The sequence below is a fragment of the Columba livia genome, chromosome 6, assembly GCF_036013475.1.
Source record: "Columba livia isolate bColLiv1 breed racing homer chromosome 6, bColLiv1.pat.W.v2, whole genome shotgun sequence".
Lineage (NCBI taxonomy): Eukaryota > Metazoa > Chordata > Aves > Columbiformes > Columbidae > Columba > Columba livia.
In genome coordinates this window covers 37,167,976-37,191,167 of record NC_088607.1, presented here as the reverse complement: position 1 = coordinate 37,191,167, position 23,192 = coordinate 37,167,976, and the positions used below count along the sequence as shown (strand labels likewise).

Genomic DNA, 23,192 nt, shown 5'->3' with positions numbered 1-23,192 from the left:
GGGAAAGGGACCTGGGTGTCCTGGGGACAGCAGGGTGACCATGAGCCAGCACTGGGCCCTTGTGGCCAGGAAGCCAATGGTACCTGGGGTGGGTTAGAAGGGGGTGGTCAGTAGGTCAGAGAGGTTCTCCTGCCCCTCTACTCTGCCCTGGGGAGACCACACCTGGAATATTGTGTCCAGCTGTGGCCCCTCAGTTCCAGCAGGACAGGGAACTGCTGGAGAGAGTCCAGCGCAGCCACCAAGATGCTGAAGGGAGTGGAGCATCTCCCATGTGAGGAAAGGCTGAGGGAGCTGGGGCTCTGGAGCTGGACAAGAGGAGACTGAGGGGTGATCTCCTTCATGTTTACAGATATCTAAAGCGGGAGTGTTGGGAGGATGGAGCCAGGCTCTTCTTGGTGACAACCAATGGTAAGACAAGGGGTAATGGGTTCAAACTGGAACACAAAAGGTTCCACTTAAATTTAAGAAGAAACTTGTTCCCAGTGAGGGTGACAGAGCCTGGCCCAGGCTGCCCAGGGAGGTTGTGGAGTCTCCTTCTCTGCAGACATTCCAAGCCGCCTGGACACCTTCCTGTGTAACCTCATCTGGGTGTTCCTGCTCCATGGGGGGGTTGCACTGGATGAGCTTTCCAGGTCCCTTCTAATCCTGGACATTCTGTGATTCTGTAACACCACAGTTTGTGACATTTGCCTCGGTCCCCTCCTACACCTCTCCAAAGGATCCAAGCCCAGAGGTAGGCTCTATGTCTTTAAAAAAATCCAATGGATTTCTTTCCTTTCCCAGACTTACAAACTCTTCTGGTGTTTCCTGTAGCTCTGTGGGTGATCCCACGTGAAGAGCCACCTCCTTTTGGCTTTCGCCTCCCTCCCACAGGTTTCTGTGTGAAGAAATCAATCCCCATTTGTCTCATCTGCCTCTCTCATGGTTTCACGGACCGACACTGGATTCCCTTGGAAAGATCCTTGTGGAAGATGTGGCCGTACCTCTCGATGGCCCACACCAGTGCTTCCCTGCCCTCACATCTGGAAAACCACCCTAAGAGTCATGCTGAATTTTCAAAAGGTCATGCTCATTTTTTTCTAATCCCATTCCCATCAATTGGAAAGAGCAGTTGAATCTGCAGCACTGTTTTCTGGAGCCCAGACATTTATTTTCTAGATTTAACACCCCTAATTCCTTCAAGCTCCCTATATAAGACATTATTTTACTCTTCCGACCTCCTTTGAGCGGTAGAGCTTCCAGGAGGACTCGGTCCTTTGGACGAGGGCTCTCTGTCCCCACATGGACTTGAATAACAACATCTTGCTTGAACATTTGCCAGAAGCTCGATGCCTTTCATGACATTTTGCCGACACAAACTCAATCTGTGTTCCACCGTAATGCCCGGATCCGTTTCCGCAGTAACGCCATCTCCCCATTTATTTCCCTTTTTCTGAATTTGTCACTACTGAGTTTCGCCTTGTTGATTCAGGCGGATCTTGACTCTACTTCAAGGCCGCGGACAGCATACTGTGGATTTATTCCTCCAAATTAAATGGCTTCTTTGGAGAAAATGATCAAAGTCTCTAGTTAAAAGGTGCCAACTGGAGCTACAGCCCACCCCATGTCAGGAAAAGCAGGTACTTACTCTCTGTCTATGACCAGACACGTCACCGCTTCAGCCGCAATGACGTTGGCTGTTCTGACGTCCTCTCTGAAAGACAAAATATGTTTCTTAAGTAGGCTGTATTGTTTTCATGACAATCTTTTTAATTCCAAGCATACCACATTCTTAAAGCACTTCAAGAAGAAATTTCTGGGTTTCACAGTTTTTTCCCCTATATTGGTTTGACGTTCATATCCATACGGGCCTCAAGCACAGAGAAGCTAAAAATTACACACGAGTGGAAAAAAGAAACAGGTTCTCCTTGTCAATAAGAGGCCAAGTCTCGCTTCTTACTATGCACATTTGTCCACAGAAATAGCTTTTTATCAAAATATCAGCTATTAGAGGAGCTGACACTGCGCCAATGAAAGGGGCTTGATTGGAATGGAGCTTTTGAAAGGTGTCGGTATTAAAACACTGCACTGGTGCTTTTCACCAGCTTTTCAGAAATTGAAACTATTGCACTTAGAATTTTTAATTTCTTCATGACCAAATGCTTTGGTGTCCTCCCTTCCCTGCCCCAGGGAGAACTTGGCCGCGGCCAGTCCAAGCTATAAATATGAAGTTAATTCATTTTAATCAGCCTGATTGGGTGTTTCATCGGATGCCGTCGTGGTTTTTGTGTTGGCCAAACAAATATCCAGGATTTAGAGCCGCTGTTTTCTTCCAATTCACTCCAAACCTTCCCATGGATGAAGAGTAAGTGGATTACAGGCAAAAGAGACCAGTGTCCTTTAAACACACCTAATTCATTTAGACTGGAAAACCACGGTACATTCCCACTGAAGCAGAAAATGAGATTTAAAAATGCTGTTAGAAATGCTGTTTAAAGATTGGAGGTATTAAAAAAGTGCACTCATATGGGAATGTACACTCTCCCTTTAAGATAATCATTAATCAACTTTAATGACTTCTGAGCTATCTTTAATATCATTAAAGCACAAATGAAAGGAACGTTTATATTCAAGTCTATAGTCTTTGAGTCTATTTTCAATGAAATTGTGTATTAGTGCTAATTTATCCATGCCAATAAACAAAATTATGATAATTTAAAGCAAGTAGAAAGATGTAGTTGAATAGCAGTAGAAAATTATCTCTATTAACTTCTAAAACTTCTGTAAATATAGAGAGGTTAAGGACTGATAATATTTAATATCCCATTAAGTTGCCATAGCCAACTTTTGCCGGTATATCAATACATTAAAACGAGTATGTAAACTCTGTTGTTGTTCATTAATTCCAGTTAAAACTTATTTGTCCCATTATCTCAGATGCATTTATGCAAAAAATATTATACCTTTATGGTTGTAGATTACAGAGTAAGTATAGTTATTATATTATAGTTATACGATTAAGGACAAGTTCAACACGAATATTTTAAATAAACCTTGACACTAGAGATTAAAATGCACAAGCAATTGTTACGGTTTTCACTATCTTGTACTTAATACTTTTAATTAGCATGCAGTTAATGCAGAATGAATGCACTTTCCCAAAAGGCATTTCACTTTGCACAACCACCCGACCCAGAGGAACAGCAGAAATTACTTTCCTAATGCAGAAAGTCGCGCAATTCAGAGGTTTCCTTATGTTCTGCACAAGTAGAAATAACTGATCGATAAAGTGGCTCATATATGAAGAGTTAAATCAAGAGACGGCAACGTTTGGGTATCTCCAAAGCCATGCTGAGTATCCTCACCACCAACCCACCCTCGTCCCACAAAGACCCAGTGAAGGGATGGATGGGGAAGCAGCTTTGGTTCCCACAGCCCAAACCTCTCCTGTTAGGGGGTGTTCACCAACCAGGCTGCAAGCAGGAGGAAAAAATTAACTAAGTTTCTAAAAACAGAAGGAAAAAAACCCAAAACACTGTATTTTCAATTCAATATAAATGTTAAATCTTCATGTGAATCAGCTGTGAAACACAAGACACGCTCAGACTGCCAAACACCTCGCGTACGCTGAGAAATGACAAACATACCTAGAGCCGTGTCACTGAGCTACGGATTAACCTCGGGCACCTTCAAGCACAAGAAATCGCCAGCCCATTTTAAAAGGTATCACTCGGACGGGCGGCCACCAGCTACAGCACACGGCGGTAAACCCAGCACGTAATTATTACAACTGCACGGCATTAAACATAACAGTAATTATGTGAGGCTCATAGAGTTAAATACAACAAGTAGTTGTTTGAGGTGAGTGGCATTAAATGCAATGCCAATTGTTAGAACTGCATGGCATTAAATGCAAAAGTGGTTAATTGAAATGCGTGGCATTAGATATAACAATTATTAGAACCACATAGCATTAAATGCAAGAGTAATTATTAATAACAGATGTGCATGGCACTAAATGCAACAAGTAATTATTTTAAGTGCATGGCACTAAATGCAAAAGTAGTTACTAGAAGTGCAGGGCATTAAATGCAACATGTAATTATTAGAATTGCACAGCATTAGATGCAAAAGTAGTTAATTGAAATGCATGGCATTAAATGCAAAGTATTTAATTGAAATTAAATATAAGAGTCATTAGAACTGCACAGCATTAAATGCAACAGATTCTTTTAAGTGCATGGCACTAAATGCAAAAGTAGTTAGAAGTGCACGGCACTAGATTATTAGAAGTGCATGGCATTAAATGCAACCAGTGATTATTAGAATTGCACCCCATTAGATGCGATAGTAGTTAGGCATCATATACAAGTAATTATTAGAAGTGCACAGCATTAAATGCAAAATTAGCAAATAGAAGTGTAGGGCACTAAATGCAACAAGCAAGTATTAGAAGTGCAAATCAGTAAGTGCCACAGGCATTTCCAAGCGAACGCCTTGGTTGCAAACACTGACTGGGACACTCTCTGGCCTTCGTCCCCGGAGTACTCATCGCTGCTCCCCGAGAGGCCGCGCTCGGCCTCGGACGCATCGTCCTCACTCCCCGAATACGCCATCGCCAGCCTGTGCCTCCACCATGGCACCTGAAAAACGCCTCCTGCCCCCCAGCCTGTCACCCTGCGTTGTCCTCCGGGTGAGCGCTGGTATTTCACAGCCCCTCCAGCTTCAAACTTCGGGACCTGGAGAAAGGTCAGAGCTCGGGGGGGCGGTTCCAGGGAGCAGCACCGGGAGGTCCAAGCAGATTTTGGAGCCAAAAATCGGTCCGAGGCTGCAGAGAGGTGGCACGAGAGCTGGCACTGCTCCTTAACCCCGCGCTGGAATTAGACAGCAACGTTCTCCAGCACCTTAAAGCTGTTCTGAAGTTTGTTTTATCACTATAACCATCATTATATTATTTAAGAGATGAAACACATATATTTGTATTTTTCTGGTTATAATTGGTTGCCCAGTTCGCCGTATATAACTTCAACAGTTTTGCTTCTGACAAACCGGCAGCAACTGAAGAATCATGATTTTTTTTAACCCCTTCCAGGAACTTTCCTGAAAAAATTCTATTGATCCCACTGTGTATAAAGCTGCGTCGGAAAATAAGAATATGAAATACACAGGCAGCTTTGAGCAGAGAGAAAGTCAGACATCAGCTTCTGTTTCTTTACCTTCGGCTGGAAAATGTGCCTTAGATTTAAAAAATCTTAGGAGATGTTCCCATCTTTTTGCCTTTTTTTATGCCCCCTAACTCAACAAATTCCTGCTCCAAGTCGGTCACTCATAGCTCCTACCCACCTAACCCCTTCATAATGCTGACATAATTCCTGAAATAAATGGGATCATTTACTTTAAAAATATACCGTTATATCTGCTTGGTGCTTGCTGTTACGCCGCCAGCAAACTCCACGTTACCCCAGCAGACAGACATGACCTTGGCACGATGCTGCCCGACTTTTGGCATCGGTGCCCCTGGCACCAAATAACATTTGGATACTGCTCCGCAGGATCCCCAGTAAAAGTAATTTTTACCTAAAAAGCGATGGCGTAATCAGAAAATACCCAGTAAAACAATAAGGGGAGATAGAGATACTGGGTGTCGAGTTATTACCACTAAACTCAAGCCGTTAACTGATTTTTCCCATCAATTATTGTTTATCCTTTAACTTATTTCTTGTCCTAAATACTTCAAATCAACCTTCTTAAAAATACAGTAACAAAGTCAAGTGCACAGTGCTGGAAAGTGGTGAAATGCATTAAATAACTTGGATATCGGCAAATTAGGAACCTCCGGATGTTCTTCCCACAGCAAATTCTTAAAACCCACCAGGGAAGACCTAATTTTTTTCTTTCCTTCTTTGAAACCCTCATTAACACCATTCTCAAGTCTAAATTATCTAAACACTCATTTTCCAAAGTCCCACAAGATGTGAGTTTTTTATCCCAGATCCCTCCCAGGCAGCAGCAGGTTCTGCAGAGCAGCCACCAAGGACCAGACATGGACCCATCTCCTTTGGGGGGCTGGTCAAGGTCCTTCAGCTACGTGGGCAAAGAAAAATGGGTTGTTGTGAGAGTCGGTCCAAAGATGGAGCAGTATTTGCCTGAACATCGCCATCAGGAACTGAGAGAACTGAAGCTGAGACCGAAAGAACACATGGACAATGACTTGGAGAGAGACCCGAGGAGAAGCATTGTGTTGCACTGTTTCTCCGATACGGGGGGGCTCCTGCTAACAATGGCTGTTGTGTGGACTTTGCCTGCTTCTCCAGCCAAACCAGCCCCCACCTCCTGAAAGCTGTTGTTATGAGGGTCTCTTTGACCCAGAAACAATAGTTGCTGCCTCAGCTACACATGTCCCTCACCTGTTCCCCCAAAACAATGTCCAACAAAAAGGAGCACGCCCAGAAGCTCACCAAGGGTCCTGAGGTCACCCGATGGACCAGAGAAAGACCCTGAATGTTGGACACGTGAGCGTTAGCAAAAGAAAGCGTGAATCCTTCGAGCCTGCGCAGTACGAGCCTGGGTTGTGAAATCAAGGCGGAGAATGGCCTCAAACAATGGGAGCAAGTGGGGGTGAAGAAGCATAAAAGGGGACTCCAGAATCTACACCATTGAAGATCTTCCCATCAGAGGATCCCGAACCACGACAGAGGACCAGCAAGACTACACAGGACCAGAGAGAGCTTTTGGAACTGGACTGGTGAGAAACGCAACCTCATTTCTCATCTTTACCTTTACTTTTCCCCGTTTCTTTCCCCTTTCTTTTTCTTACTCTCTCTATTGCGTGCCGCTTTACGGGCAAATTAAATAAAGTAACACTGCTTGATTGAATTATAACCCCTTGGCATTTTGGTCGCCTTAATTTTGCACTCTGAGATCAAGGTAAAAGAACCATCACGAGTCCATCGCTGAACCGACCGTGACAGTTGTCAGCTTCATTTTTAGAGAAAAAAAGAAAAAGCAACAAGCCTAACTATAGATTTTGGGATACGCAGCAGCCTGCAAGCACATTTCGATGGGATGGCCATCGCTTTGATGGCCACGGTCTGACCAAGACAACTGCCATCAGAAGGTGGTTTTATCTGAAAAATTAGGACTATCCTTTTGAATTATGCGATCACCCAACACCCTTGGAAGCAAAAATGCGAGTTGACTTCATGCTGCTCTCAATTTGTGCCGCTCTGCACCCTCTTTCCTACTTTTTTGTGGTGGCCATCGTTGAAGTCAAGTCAATGCAGCCCTAGAGAATGGTTATGTGGTTCATCACTGATGGTGTAAGCCAGGAGCTGTTTGGTTTCCCAAGAATGCAGCTTTCTGAGAACACAACATGCACTTGCCATTGGTTTTGACTAGAAAAATACACTACTGGAATTAATAAGCACAACGCAATCATCTAAACGTCTACAAATTTTAATGCCGACCTAACAAAGATGCGCAACTTGAAAAAGCTTTACTTGAAAGGAGTTCTGGCATTCCACAAAATCTGTGAAAAGCCCCATCGTTGCAATAGGAGAAGGCGTTAAAATCACACCTACAAAAGGAACAAAATAGGGTAGGAAAGAGATTTTGTACCTCAATTTGGAGGCACATATCAAAACACACCCAAACCACCTGTGCAACTTTAGTTATAGAGCTATTAGGAAAAGGAAATCTAGAACAATATTTCAGTTTGTTCAGACAAGATGGTTTAAAACTATTATTTTATGTGTTTTTTATTCAATATAAGCAAACCATACGACTCTTGAAATAGGCTACACTTCTAATAACTTGGTTTATGTCTGGTGACTTACTTGCTCTTTCTAAATTATATTTATATTCCCAGTGGCTTCAACTGAAAGTTTCCAGCCCTGGCAAGGATTGCTCAATAGGATTTACAAAAAAAGAGCCCTCCCTGATAACTTATTTCAATATTTATGAAGTTAATGACTTGGAGATGGTGAAAAGGGCCCTCAAGACACTGTTGGTCAAAACAATTCTGCTCTGTCCTTACCGTACCGACACTTCTGAAAGCAAACGGAACTCCCAACAACGGCTGCTGAGCTCACGCCAAGATTGAAGTTAAAATTCCCCCAACAAGTCGCGATGTACTGGGATCATTTCAGGATGCTGGGTGATGTCTGACAATGATTTTCTGCTTTGTATTAATGCTGGGAAAAGGGAAACGCCTGCAGGGCTTCTGCTTCTTTTCAGTTTTATCAAGTCCAGTTTACATAAAGCACAATTTATTTTTGTATTAATGCACATGCCCTAATTTAAAAAATAAATGTATACCTAATTTTTGCAATCATCGTATGTATATGGGAAACAACTATGGTTACAAATACTGCACTGGACTGCGACTGCTCCTTTGCCGCTGCCTCCAATGAGCCATTTCACCAATTCCTACATTTCACTATATTCCTATATAGAAATGCATTTCTATATATATGAATATTTCCTGTATATCACTATATTGCTGAATTTCGCTATGATTCCCACATTACGATGAGAAAAATACTTTAATTTACTGTGTGATCCCCTGGTTCTACAGAGAGAAGAAACTATGCAAGAGATGGCTGCTCTTATTTTTATTGGATTATAGACCTGACATAGCCATGCTGCTAATCAACAAGTGTTACGTTATCAGACTGCCTATCAATAGATGCAATGCAGATAAATATTGCCAGGAAATAGTATTAATTAAAAAAAGAAGCATTATGACAGGTGCTATTATATATAATCTGATAGTACTGAACCCACTCCTGCCCCTTGGTAGAGAATGAGGAGATGCAGAGGGCAAAAATTATTGCAAACAAAGAGATTTCTGCTGCATTTTTAAAAGCTGGTATAAAATCAGCAACCTTCACATTTAAATATATGATCCTGAGCTGCCAGCAATTTGGGAAACCTAAAAGGGGCTGCGAGGTAATTGTGGCCAAGGAAAGGGTGACGAACCACAGAGGGCACGGTGTTAACGAAGAGAGCACTCTGGTATATTCGCACTGTATTTAATCCATAATTGACAACTGCAAACTACTCCGGAAATAATCTATGACCTCTGCCACAACTAATTTAACCCACAAGCACTTCACCTGAGCACTAAGTGACTAATTCACCGTTATTTCCGAGAACAGCTACATTAAAATCAAATCAAAGTGCGACCCGAGAGTTGCAGTAACGCGAGACATCTATTACACACGAACAACATCAACGCTTGTGCAACGTAGTTTTCAACCACGTGCAAGAGGTTCCCGTGGTCACAGCTCCGGCTCAGAGCAGCTAATGTCTATGAAAATATCTGTAAATCTGTTTTCTAGGTGAGTAAACCAACGCAGGAGGAGCTCGAGTGAGGTGCCCGATTTTTTCCCCTCTTTTCAAGTGTTTCTAGGGCTGTTCTATTTCTCTCCTTTGTGCGTGAGAGCACTGAGACAAATCCCCTTTGTCACGCTGAAGCGACGAGCAACGTATTTGTTTATCGAAACCACAGCTCATTGCAAGGATGTCTGGCCTATCTGCAAATGCCAAGAGGCTCTTTCAGTTGAGAATATTTTTAAGGGTCTACTGTGAATTCATGACTTCTTTTTTTTTAAAGAAGAACCATATTTTTAAGCAGTGCTCTTGTTAAATTCCTGAGCACTCCAAAGAAGGGAGGCAGAGTTGTTATGGGATTATGGCTTCTCCTTTACAGATGCCAGCGGCAGGATCTCAATGACAAGCTGTGGGAGATGTTTTTTCATCACTGCTCATCTTTGGCTGACACTACCACCAACCACCAAGCTTCCCAGTCTCCTCCACTTCAGGTCGCTGCAATCCCACCTAAGGCAGGTGGTTTGCATCACCCTCTTACCTACCTCCTCCCACAGCCAACACTCTTCCTGTCCATCCCAGTGTCCCCACCATGGTCAATGTGTCCATCTTACCTTCCTCTCCAGGTTGGTGACTCCTACAGGTCCACCCATCTCTTCTTCACTCTGCAGGTCAAATTCACTACAACCTTCCTTTATCCCACAAAGCCCTTGACCTTCTTGCATACTGACCAACTGAGCAACCTGAGCTGGTGAAGATGTCTCTGCTTGTGGCAAGGGTTGGACTGGATGAGCTTGGAAGGTCCCTTCAACCCAAACCATCTGTGATTCCGTGTCAAGGACTTAAGTTTACAGAATCCCAGAAGGTCAGGGATCGGAAGGGACCTGGAAAGCTCATTCAGTGCAATCCCCCCATGGAGCAGGAACACCCAGATGAGGTTACACAGGAAGGTGTCCAGGCGGGTTGGAATGTCTGCACAGAAGGAGACTCCACAACCTCCCTGGGCAGCCTGGGCCAGTGTTCTGTCACCCTCACCAGGAAGAAGTTTCTTCTCAAATTTAAGTGGAGCCTCTTGTGTTCCAGCATGAACCCATTACCCCTTGTCCTACCATTGGCTGTCACCAAGAAGAGCCTGGCTCCATCCTCCTGACACTCACCCTTTATATATCTGTAAACATGAATGAGTCACCCCTCAGTCTCCTCTTGTCCAGCTCCAGAGCCCCAGCTCCCTCAGCCTTTCCTCACACGGGAGATGCTCCACTCCCTTCAGCACCTTTGTTGCCCTGTGCTGGACTCTCTCCAGCAGTTCCCTGTCCTGCTGGAACTGAGGGGTCCATATATCCAACTCATAACAGTAACTCCTCTGCAGATTTAAAAATCACTCCAAAACTGAGATTTTTGGAAAAATGTGCTGTTGCCCCGGATGGCGGTGCAGAGCATTTCATTGCTTTTCCACCAGCTGTGCAGCACACATCATCATTTGCATGGCATTTTATATCTACGTAGTTAATGCTAATTACTGCGGAGGTGGATGTATTTCTTCTTCTCAATCCATTTCAGCAGGAAATGATTGGCCACGTCTGGAAGCTGAATTGCACTAGAAATACATGTGGTGATTTGTGGCTGGTACCAGTTCCCCACTTGTCCTATTGAATTTTAGCACCTGCTAAAAGCCGAGGACACGACACCCAAGCACTCACCAGCACACAAAAGAATGTTTTTTGCTTTCTTACATCTTATATTAACTCAAGTGTGGCTGCCTTTGCCTCCAGGAAACATCCTGAACTCCAGCTGGCTTAGGTTTGTGTGTCTGTAGAAGCCTGTACTTCTCTATTATAAGAGCAGCTACGCCATAAACTAATTTACATCCTAATTTACAGTCAGTTGAGATGGGAGACATTGTCTCACTGCTTTGAAATATGCCCTTTTACCATTCTTCTTCATGCTAGAAGTTTTCATGGCATATATTTTTCACCTGGCAATCTTCTGGTGGAAAATTTCCATGATTTTCCAAGGTAAAACTTTGAATTTAATTTTGGGACTGCTTTGTTGCTCTTTGCTCTGTTAAGGGATGGTAAATACACTGATTTTACAGTCAAGAAAAGCAGATACATCCATTTTTGTTGGTCCCCATTAGTGCACAGGACTGGACATCAAACTCAGATGCTAAGCCAGTTTGATTTCTGAGGCCAGAGGGGAACAGGACCAGTTCCTGGGGATCCTCATTTCTGGTTCCAGACAACACCTGGAGCTGCTGGGAATTTTCTGAATCTCATGGATGACAAAGCTCATTTTCCTGCTATTTCAGATATGCCATAAAATAACCCTCACAAACGTACAGACTCAAATTAAAAGCAGTTTGGTTGATATACCCGTTGAAGATGCTTCCAAAACTTGTTTCTCTAATGGTTACTCACCTTTTTCTGTTTCTGAGTCTAAATGTACTCATTGCAAGCTTAAATCTAAACCAATGGACCAAACCCATCCTCAAGTTAAAAGAGTTATTTTCTTTCCCTTTGTATAAAAAACTCTAAAACCTTCTCAGATTTTATTTCCCCAAGTTAAACAAATCCAAGTCTCCTAACTCTTTGTCTAATGCTCTTTTGGCTTCTTTGTACCTGGACCAGCGTGAACTCATCGTAGAATCATAGAATCATTTTGGCCCTTAAGATCGAGTCCAACCACAACCTAAATCCTTTGTGGATGTAAGTGGCCCCAGGGGTTTGGAATACTCCAGATGTCACTGGGGTTTTGCGCAAGGGTACAAATACTGTCCTGTTCTCACTGAACACACCTCTAGAGGTTTCCTGAAACTCCATCTCACGCTGTTTAATTTCTGCATCTGCACGTGGTGGCCACACAACCTCATGGTTGAGTCCAGAAAGGTGATACCTGCTGGGGCTCCCTTGCCAAAAATTTGGGCTTTCCTGCACAGACACAATATGTGGCATTTTCCTTCAAGCCTTTGCAACAAATTTGGAAGGAAAGGTTAATTAAGGATTGCGTAATATTGCTGTTTTCCAGCTCATAGCTGCCTGGAAGGCCCCACTGCTGCTGGCGCCTCTTGCTCTTCCCCGTTAATGATGACACTTGTGACTGGATAAGATTTACACCTCCAGTTTCACAAATTAGACTGATCTGAGCTTGCGGATGGAAATAATAAGGTCCCCAAGTCCAAACTTTCCTGCTTTTTAGAGCTTTGATTACTTTTATTGTCAATAATTCCTACGCTTTCAACTTCACCTGGACCTACAGCCACAGCATGGCCAGCCACAACCACCCCCCGGCCAGTGCCTGCTCTTCGCTTCATAGAAACATAAAATCCTCAAAGTTTTCCTTGATAAAATCAAACAAAAATCTCAGTTACCGATCCCACTTCAGTCAGTTTAATGAAGAAAACAAGAGCTGAGTCTGCTTGGAGCAAACCAGGAGCTCCAGAAGTGCCTTCTGACCCCAGCGGCTTGTGCTCCTGTGATGAGGACAAGAGATAACAGCATTTTGGAAAACATCAGTTGAAGTATTACACCAAACAGCTGCTTTACAGTCTTTAAAGAAATTAGATTAGAAACAATAAAATTACAAGTACCAGCATAACCAATGACACTGTGTTGAAAATAGTGGTTAAACTTGAAAAAGAGCCTGATTTTCAGCTAATCGAGATTCTGGTCCTAAACACAACGTGGCACACACGTTTCGCAGATCTCATTTCCCCAAATGTATTTCCTTAGTAAAAGCCAAATCAAAGCAAGGAATCACAGAACAAGCATCCAAGATACAACGTTTGACTCTCCACAACTTTGCTCTATCCACAGGAAAGCAGCAAAAGGAGCTCTGATAAAAGCATCCTTGTAAAAGGAATAATCCCCCATATTTATTATCTGAGAATATTACAGCCGCTAGAAGTACAATATAGTGATAAAAACCACTTTAAATTAAGTTTTATAACAGTCATGTCTAAGAGAATTACAAGCAGCAACATGTTCTGTTGTACTGCACAGTGGCTGGTCTTCTTCTGGGTGGACACATACCACCCTGACACAATGGATTTTATAGCTTCAAGTTTCATATAGTTTTATATGATTTTATACGAGTTTCATATGACACGCACTGACTTGATATCCCCGATATCAAGGTGGAAGATTCAGCAGTCAGCATGAGGAAACGTAAAATAAAAACCTGTGCAATTATTATAGTCATAATTTAGAATCATAGAATCATTTTGGTTGGAAGAGACCCTTGAGATCAAGTCCAACCAGTAACCTCAATCTAGCACTAAACCACATCCCTAAGAGCCTCATCTATGCATCTTTTAAATCCCTCCAGAGACTGCGGATTTAAAACCATCCTAACCCTTCAAGAAACTTTCTCCTTCTTTTATATCAGCCAAGCAGATGTTTAAGAACAAACTGTGATGAATCCCAATGTAGTGTATGAATATGAGGCCATTTCCCAGGGCCTGACAGAGCCCAACAGGGCCCAACAGAGCCTGACAGAGCTCAACAAAGCCCAACAAGGCTTGACAGTGCCCAACAGAGCCGGACTGGGCTTGATACAGACCCACAGAGCCCGATCGGGCCTGATCGAGCCCAAAAAAGCCTTACAGGGCCCGACAGAGCCAGACAAAGCTCAACAAAGCCTGACAAGGCCCGAGAGAGGGACAACTCACAGCAGTAAGTCTGAGCGGGTGTAAATTTGTTAACCCTTCCCACAATTAACACCCAAAGACACCGCGGCAGGACCACAGCTCTTCTCCAGCCCATGGACAACTTACTGGACCATCATCGGCTTCACCTGGAACAAAACCCCTTGTACGCCACAGTCCCATACAACAGCCTCAGCACATTAAAAGGCTCCAAATCAATCGAGTGAAGACCATGTCTCTTTTGGAGAGGCAGACATGTCCCGCTCTGTATTGTATTTCTAATGCAAATCTGCATTTTAAAGGACAGATGTACCTGAAATGAACCCATAAATTTTAATGGTTTGACATCTGAGTGATTTGCCCCCCAACTGGAATCAAGGTGAGTCCAAGCTCTGATGGGTGAAGTGCGCCTCCAGGTCTGCGCTGAACCAGACATTGATTAAAATGTTAACATGGACAATCTCTTACTGACACTTGATAAGGGATTGGAAGGATTTAAAAAAGATGCCTGACTGAAGAAGAAATACAAGTCAAAGCTTAGGTAAAAAGATCAAGAACATTGAAGCAGGTTGGCTTCCGACCATTTTTAATTGATTTAACATTGAACTGCATTTTACCTCAATATATATAAAGAAAAATCCAGAGCTGGAAAGAGAGAAAGTTCAGGTAGGATTAGAATTTGGGTATAAATCCCACTGAAAAGAAAGCTTACGTTATCTAAAACAAAGCACTGGGCTTTGTTGTCATATCAAGTTGCTTAATACCCACTGGTTTAGCAATAACATCTACAGAAAATGAAACCTTTTTATATCACTCAATAGCAACAGAAAGATTACCTGGCTTTCTTCCCTGCAATCATTATTTAGCTCAGATGCCAGCAAACCGCAGCAGAATTTTAAATAGATTATACTTGTAATTTATGGGTATCACTTTCCATAACTCCCATTTGGCTGTACAAAACGACTGTGACAGGGATGACTTCGGACTGTTTCACTGCATTATGGCCCACGTCACCTTCTATAACCACAAAATGCAAACCCTGCATCAATGATCAAAATCATCTACCTACAACTTCCATCTTCCCCGCAGTGACCAGAGCAGTGGCAAGCCCAGAAATATGATTTATAGAAATGAGGGTTACAGCTGAATTATGCCATCTATAGATGGCATTTGAATTCAGTGGTCTGAGCACTGTGCGATAGTCATCTGGAAATCCAGAATTACATTTCTTTGTAAGTGTTCTTATATTAATATTCACAATACGGATCCTGCTTGCTTGGCAGTAATAGTGCCACAAGGTGTTCTTGGGATGTGTCTCTATGGGAATGCAATTTCTGCTCGATAGATTTTTCTGAAGATAGGAAATTCTGGTACACCCAGAGTATTAACATTTTACACACATATTTCAAGGAAGGATTCCCATTAGCATTATGTAGGCAAAATAAAGGCACCCCTAGGTCAACACCGATCTAATTTTTCAATTAAAACATATTTTTGGAGAAATATGTATTTATTATTATTTTAAATCCATGAAACAACATTACATTGTATTGTGCTTACAACCAATAAGTTAAACTTAAAATATTTGCTAATGGCTTTTATTCACCATTCTTTGCATGTGTTCAGACACAGGCTGGGGCTATTTTGACTCCCTGATAGTCTAATTTAGAGTGTCACTGCCTGAGCCCTGTTTCACTTGTCCCATAGCAGACAAGCATAGACAGGGATCAATAAAACTAGTTGATTATAATTCTTAGGTCCCACCGAAAAAGGCGAAAGGTAAGAAACTGTAAGGAAGCAGCTTTTCACTTCACCTTCAGTACTAAAATACACATTTTTCCTGGTTTTTTTTTTTTTTTAAATTCAAATGAACTAAGCAATGGGAATTCTAACAAACTCTTATCTCTGTACCACGATCTTGTTAAAACAAGATTGGTATCATTTTCTGACGTGTTGTAAAGCCACGTGTTCACTAAACACTAAATATTCACAGCATTCTGTTGAAGGTGCGTGATACTGCATTATTTTCTGATATTATATATAACATAAAGGTGATGATACCGCATTGTTTGCTGATAAATAGCACTTACCCAGATTCACAGCCAGCAAAACCCACATGACCACCGTTTCCTTTGGTGTCGTTTTTGCTGGTGGATGAGACAAGAGCCAAAGTCCAGTGTTTGCAAAAGCTCCAAGGAAAGAGGCGGATGAATTTGGGAAAAGCTGTGTCCTCACCTCAGCTCTTCACCCAGGTGTTAACACTTGAAAATGCAAAATATCAACTACTAAAGCACCAGCACCCACAGCCAGAACTGACACGAGGTGGTGACAGTGGGTCCTGCCCCGTGGGTTCCTTTCCCCTCCAAAGTATTTTCCTTTCTTATTCGCTGCATTCAAAATGTTAATCAGCCATTTTAATTTGTACATACTGAGCCTCATCAGGGTCGCCTGAGTCTGTGTGAGATCTGGGGATTTGTGACTTTCTTGCATTTACTTTTAGTAGCAAACTCTGCGTGACAGTGAGACTCAGATCCTACATACAAACCAATGGCAGAAACAGCCTCGTTGTATTCTCAGCTTATGTGACACAGATGCAAGTCAGACCAGATCATCTTGTCTTAGGATAAATACAAATGTTCCCTATTTAGAAATACAGAATAAATATTTCTAGTTTACTTCCTACAAAAGTTAACATTTCCTGTCTCTGCACAAGGATTGCAGGGATATTTATTTGTATATTCTCCTGCCTTGTGAGCCTAAAGAACAAAACCTTACATATTCAATACCTTACATATTCAAACCCTTACATATTCAAAACCTTTTCCTTCCCAGAAATGCTTATTTTAACACATTTTAAAAAGGAGGTTGGTATGGTTTGTATGCTTTACTAAGCAGCATCACTCCAGCCTGTTCTTTACCGAAACCAGTGTTGCTGCTCCTGCTTCAGTAATTAATTCTGGTCCTTGTGCAACGTGTTGAGCGCAATCGATAAATTAAAAGTCCTCCATTGGAGCAAATAAAACCAAATTACTTCTGGAGCTAATTATATACCAATCTCAAACTGATAAAAACATCAGAAAAATATAGTTTTAGGAGCAGCCGTTGCAAGAGCGACATCCCAGTTTGGCCCATGCAAGCAACTGGAGTCAATGGTGTGAACTCGTCGCCTTGCAAGCAGCTTCTGCAGCAGAATTTACCTGCAAATTTACAACTACCAAGTCCTAAAAGTCCTGCAAAAATGGCATTTCTGGGGTGTTTTGTGTGTGCTGGAATGACTGCAGCATCCCTGACTTCTTTTGTATAGCAACAGCTAGACTTCCTGACTTGTGCTTCAAATGGTTCTTCTTTTCCACCCTCTTTCTGCTCACTCTTTGTTATCCCCTTGTGAACCTTCTCTGGGTTTTCTTTCACTTTGGTGCATTATTTTCTGCTCTTCCATCATTGCACAGAGTCATTGTTGGGGGGCAGGGGGAAGTCCATTTTGCACTAGAAGGCAAAATATAAGGGACATGAGGAATCTAAAGAAGAAGTCGATTAAATTTATTAGCATTTTTGGGCTGTATTAGGCTTTCTTCAGTGACCTGTATTCATCACACAACGCTTGTGAATCTTGCAGGTGGTGGAAAATGAGGCAAAGATGCCGAGTTTTGCCGAATTGCACCCATTTTCCGTCACGTTGGCGCAGTGGGGTCCACAGGCAGCGCTCGCAGCTGCTGCCAGACCTCCAGGAATGCGGTTCCCATCACTGAGATGGCAACGACGCTTCCAAATCCTCCTCTACCAGTTAGAAAACTATTTCCAGTAGTCTCAGTCCCATCAGGAGCATCCCAGTGACTCTCACTGAAATCACTCTTGCATTTATATGATTTAGTACAGCGTTTTCAGAAGACCAGAAAGAGAAGAGCAAACGCAGTTGTCTATAGGAATGAACATTGTTTTTTTTGTAGGTAAAATGTGGCTTAAATTTAGCATGCATGAAATGAAAGACTAAAGCAGAATGGGAGTGACAGAATGCTGACATTAGGATGTTAATCACGAAATCACACAATAGTTTGAGTGGGAAGGGACCTTCAAAGGGGACATCTTCACCTACATCAAATAGCTATTTGCTTCTCAAATCTGTTAGTGACTTAAACCAATTATTCTTGTAATTGATTCTCAATTATTGTAATGAACTAGTGTCTCACTAGCAACTAATTAATACTATTCCCTAAGCGAAACAACCCAAAGGTATGAAATGACTAATTGTTTCATTAAAAGTGCACTAGTATCCTACCACACACAGTACGTTACTATTTTAATCAGCCAGTGGGTGACAAGAGAGTCTTTAAGACATATTAAATTTTAAGTATGGCATTCAAGAACAATTCAACGAAGTCTTGGGCAAATCAGAAGAGTTCTATCAACTAGAGCCTTGCAGACCTGCTCTGCATAAGGTCTGGATCCACCAGCCTCCATCACATAATACAAAGCCAAATGACCAAGAAACTTCTGCAGGTAAAGAGGAAAACACTTACTTGCATCCAGATTTCCTCAAAATAAATACTTGCGATTGAACAGAGCAGGGGTCACATTCTAATAAGTTCTGAACAGCATAAGCTGTTTTATACCTACTAAGATGGCTCTGATTATATATCTACACAAGTGTATCACTGCTGCTTTTCTAAGTCTTTTCCTTAAAAAATACGTAACAACTGGTAATGGAAAAGGAAATAAATAGCAAACCACAGGGTTTTGCAAAGATTACTTGCAGAAAAGCAATTTGCAGAGCTGCAGCAACAGAACTGGGCAGATGGAGCCACACGAAATGGCCTTTTGACCCATTTTCTTCATGAAGGACTCAATGGCTGCACTTGAGTGTATTATTTAATAAGTCATTAGAGATAAACAGAAACAGGGAATAGAAAAAAAACCCCAAACTCTCTCAAATAATTACTTCACTGTGGGCTATATTGGTATTTTAACCTTGTTAAAGAATCAAAGAGTTTAGAGGAAACAAAGTCCTATTATTAGTAAAACAATTAACTGTCAAAACATATTCATAATGAGCAGAATTTCATCCCATTAAATAGCATGAACAAAATCGGAGATCAAAGTCTAGCTAATGAAAACAGATGCCTGAGTAACTTGTACAAAATGAAACTGGTTGAGAACTTGGAGTTTCTCTTTAAGTTTTCCCTTGTTTAAGCTGTTTAAATCAAGGAAGACTGGTATAGTATTTTATATAACAGTTCTATAATATTTTATCTGAATAAAATCCGAGAAATTTGTTATGTGTCTCATTCTTTAGAGCTTATTCAAGCCGAATTATTGCTGCCCAGAAGAGACATATTGCTTGCAAAGATGGAACCTGGAAAAGCAGCGGAGGGACCAAACTCTTGCACCTCTCTTGTTTTGGCTACGACACAAAACCGACGTGCATAAAATAGCTTTTAATTCTTCAAATGCAGCCTAAAAAAGCAATGCAAAAGCTGCTTCTCCACTTCTACGTGCCCAAAAGATGATTGGGACGGACAGACACTTATGGACGTGCCACATGATGCCTCTATGGCTCACGACCAAAGGCATCAGCGACTGTCTCGGGATGCTCTTCCAGACTCGGGGAAGAAAACGTGTTGCTTCGTGATCTGCAAAAGCAACAGAACCTCTTTTACAATGCATTTGTGTATTAGAAATGAGTGTAGGAACCTACTTACACCTTGATAGGCTGACAGCCTACCAGTGGATGGAGAAAAGGAGGAAAATAGGGAAGTGGGAAAGGACAACTAAACCGCATAAGCAACTTTTCCTTGAGCAAGGAAAAAAACGAGGTCCTTCACCCATCGTTGAGTATACATACACTGTGTATACGTCCTCGGTGAAGCACACTCACGCACTCTAATTATTTGAGAAGCTGAGAAACCCATGGCCAAGCCCTGCCTCTCGTTAGGCACTACAGCTCCTGCAAGAGACATTTAGGACTAGAAATGGAGAGGAGACTGAAAAAAAGAGGACATGAGCTTCCCCAAAGGGCTGTGGGGCATTGGAACAGGCTGCCCAGGGCAGTGCTGGAGTCACCATCCCTGGGGGGTTGAACTCGGAGATGAGGTTCTCAGGGACATGGGGCAGTGCCAGGGGTGGGGGAATGGTTGGACTCGATGCTCTTGAGGGTCTCTTCCAACCCAAATGATTCTATGACCTGCAAGCGATGAGTTATTGCCTGACTGTAGATGAATAAACAAATGAAAGCGTGGCCTAATTCAACTGCATCTCCTGGAGTTCATCCTTCCCCAGCAGGTCCTGACAGTCTGTAGATGGTGCCACCCAAACCCATAAACCACCACCAATTATACAATATGCAAAGAGTCAGGGCAGTAATTAGCAAAGTTTGCAATGCTACTGGCAAATGAATCTAGCAAAGCCTCATCAACGCCTCCCATCAAACCTGCCACCTTCATTTTACAACATGTGCACATCAATATTGGGCTTCCTATCAACTGGGCTGCCCGTTCTGTGGTCTAGGTGTTGGATGGACCATGTTCCTGCTCTTCTCGCTGAACACAAGAAACCATTTTGTTCTCATAATCTCATCAACCTCATCGCATGCTCATAATAAAGGAGATAAAACACATGCCAATGAACACGATGAAATCCCGTACGGTGCATTTGATCATGTATAACATTATCCACTAAATTATGCCTACCGAGACGAATAAATACCATCCTTTGGTACGGTTTTAACGTCTCACATTATTAAGTTAGATGTGCTGCTCACGAAAAAACAACCTCTGAGAAAAGTGTGTATTTTTTATCCTGGCTAAATCTGAAATGTAAAGCTTTGCCTCAGTGGCAGAGCGGTGCCGCGATAACCCGGCTGCCTTTGAACATCCAAAATGAGTCTGGGGACCCGTACAGGGCTCATAAGGACACAAATCCAGCGGCTCAATTCCCATATGGGTCCTGGCACATATGTCAACTAATTCCCAGAACACTGTGGCTTGCTTTTTTTTTTGCATAAGCAACATTTTTTAAATAAACTGCTTTCCCCTTGTGTTTTTAGAAATTAAAGGGAACTTAATCATATTTATTCAAATATTCCCCTTGGTTAGAAGTGCAAAGGAGATGAACTAATGTTGGAAAGCATGGCAATAAAGCGCAAATAATCTGGAAGCACCGGAGCCATTTGAGCGTGCAAACATTGCCAACCAAACCATCACCAAAGTCACAGGTAAACTGGGGACCTTGTGCAGCTCTTGGGGAGTATCAGCAACAAAACTTGTGAAAATTGCTGTGCTTAAGGGTCTGAAATCAAGTCCTTTTTGCTGTGGATGACTCATCTCTGCAGGCCTTGGCTACCGAGAACATCTTGAGCCCGGATGGAACATGAAGACGCACAAAGCGCGAAGGCGCCCAAGGAAGAACACGGTGTCGAGGTGTCAGCATCTCGGTACTAAATCAAAGCTCCTGACGATTTAAAATACTTCCCATCCACTCTCTCACCATCTTTAACACCCTTTGCACATGGGGAAAGCATCTTCTGCAGCCATAAAAGGAAAAAAGAAGGAAAACTAGGGCTATGAGGTTAACTACAATACTTTATTACAAGCCTATAGTGAACAGTTCTAAAACGATAAAGCATTTTCTAAAGGAGTTTGCATCCCTCCGAGACACCCCCTGCCTAGAGAGGCGAGATCTTTATCTGTAAAACTTGGCTCAAGGAGCCACGCTGGGGTTAGTTTAAACTCTACGTCTTTCCTAAATTCTTCATAGCAATAAATGAAGAGCACAAAAAGCTCAGGCTTTTCCCAGCATTCTAAAGATCTTCAGCTCCCGTAGGTAGAGGGATCTCTACAAAACTGACAAATTACTTAAGTCTTTCTCCAAGTCTCCAGGAACTTGTCCAGGAAGGACATACGATGCAAGATTAAAAATATATATACTGTGATGCATACGGATTAAGTAATTTGCTTGCGTGGATCACCCCCAAACCCATGCAGATAGATACATTCCTATTTTCATTACAATAACAGACTTAGTGCCATGATCTAGTCAAGGGACTGGAGTTGGACCAAGGGTTTGACTTGATCTCTGAGGCCTTTTCCAACCCAGTTCATTCTGTGATGCTGTGATTGCTTCTTTACGGACAAAGACTGAGCTCAAGAGTCGCAATAATCCCTGTTAAATGCCGGATTGTTTGGTTGGAATTACTGTGGTTGAGTTTTCGTTTTTCAAGCACCGGCCATAAATTGTCATTTAAGAAGTTCAGGTTGGACGTGACGGAAAAGGTCAACTGGTGACTGATGCTCAATCCTGGGAGATTTTCAAGATGAGGAAGGACAAACAATGAGGAATTTGCTCCAGCATCTGTGACAGCCCCACCTGGACCTTCAGAGCTCCCTTTCAGCCAGCAAAAATCTGATTTTTGATCTCCTGCACATGATTCTCCCCAGTAAATTCAATTAATTTTTAAGAATGGCGTAATACAAGGGTCACTTTCCGGATTAAAACACTTTCACTCTGGCACTAAGAAATGCTAAAAAACACAGTACAAACTCCAGGTCACCTGAATAATAAGAACCAAAAGCCTTTTTGTGCTGCCTCTCAGATTTCCTTAAGGCAGATATATTCAGAGAAAGCTTGAAGATGGCACTAAAAGAATTTTAGATGAGGATTTCAGATGCGAGATTGGAGAGAAAATCACAACTAGAGTCATCTTGACTTTAAAAGCACTATGCTAAGCTACGGAAATGTAACACGTTGGAAATACCTGCCTCCAGAACAGAATAATATTGAATTTAAAATTCATGCCATCTCCTTCTGTGAAGTTTCATCCATTACCAGAGGGAATTTCAAAGCGTCCAAGGTCAATATATGAAAACGCGGGGAAGGCTTTGGCTTCACCAGCAGCCATGGTTGGTAACACACATCACCTCCCTGCTATTTGACAGAAAAGAGATTTACTCTATGGCTTTCTCATAACAATGATTTTGAAGGTGACAATCCAGGACCAGAAGGAGCTCATGTCACCGTCTACCGCAGCATGGTGCAAAAGTCACTAAAGCACTGCAGAAGCCAGGAAAGAATTACAACTAAGGGTGTGCTCACACCCAGTGTAGATTTTTAGCTAATTATCATTGGGTTTGGCCAATGTCACCGGTTCTTCACTCAGAGTTGACTTGGGCTGGTCACCTCAACACTGAAGTTTCCTAAGAGAACAATTGGTCTAATTAGGAAGAAATCTTAAAAAAACTCCTTGTGACAT

General features: G+C 42.3%; 1 protein-coding gene across 5 annotated transcripts in view; it reads right to left on the bottom strand.

The window, feature by feature from the left end:
* The window catches only part of PRKG1 (protein kinase cGMP-dependent 1), a 442,922-nt gene that overhangs the window by 73,411 nt on the left and 346,319 nt on the right, over positions 1-23,192 (bottom strand). For 4 of the 5 annotated variants that reach the window (XM_065068161.1, XM_065068160.1, XM_065068162.1 and 1 more), the window contains one exon: positions 1,628-1,693. In XM_065068161.1, coding sequence (XP_064924233.1) covers positions 1,628-1,693 — 66 coding nt within the window. Of the gene's footprint in view, positions 1-1,627; positions 1,694-4,494; positions 4,652-23,192 lie in introns of those variants that run through there. The other variant, XM_065068164.1, reaches the window with a different exon arrangement.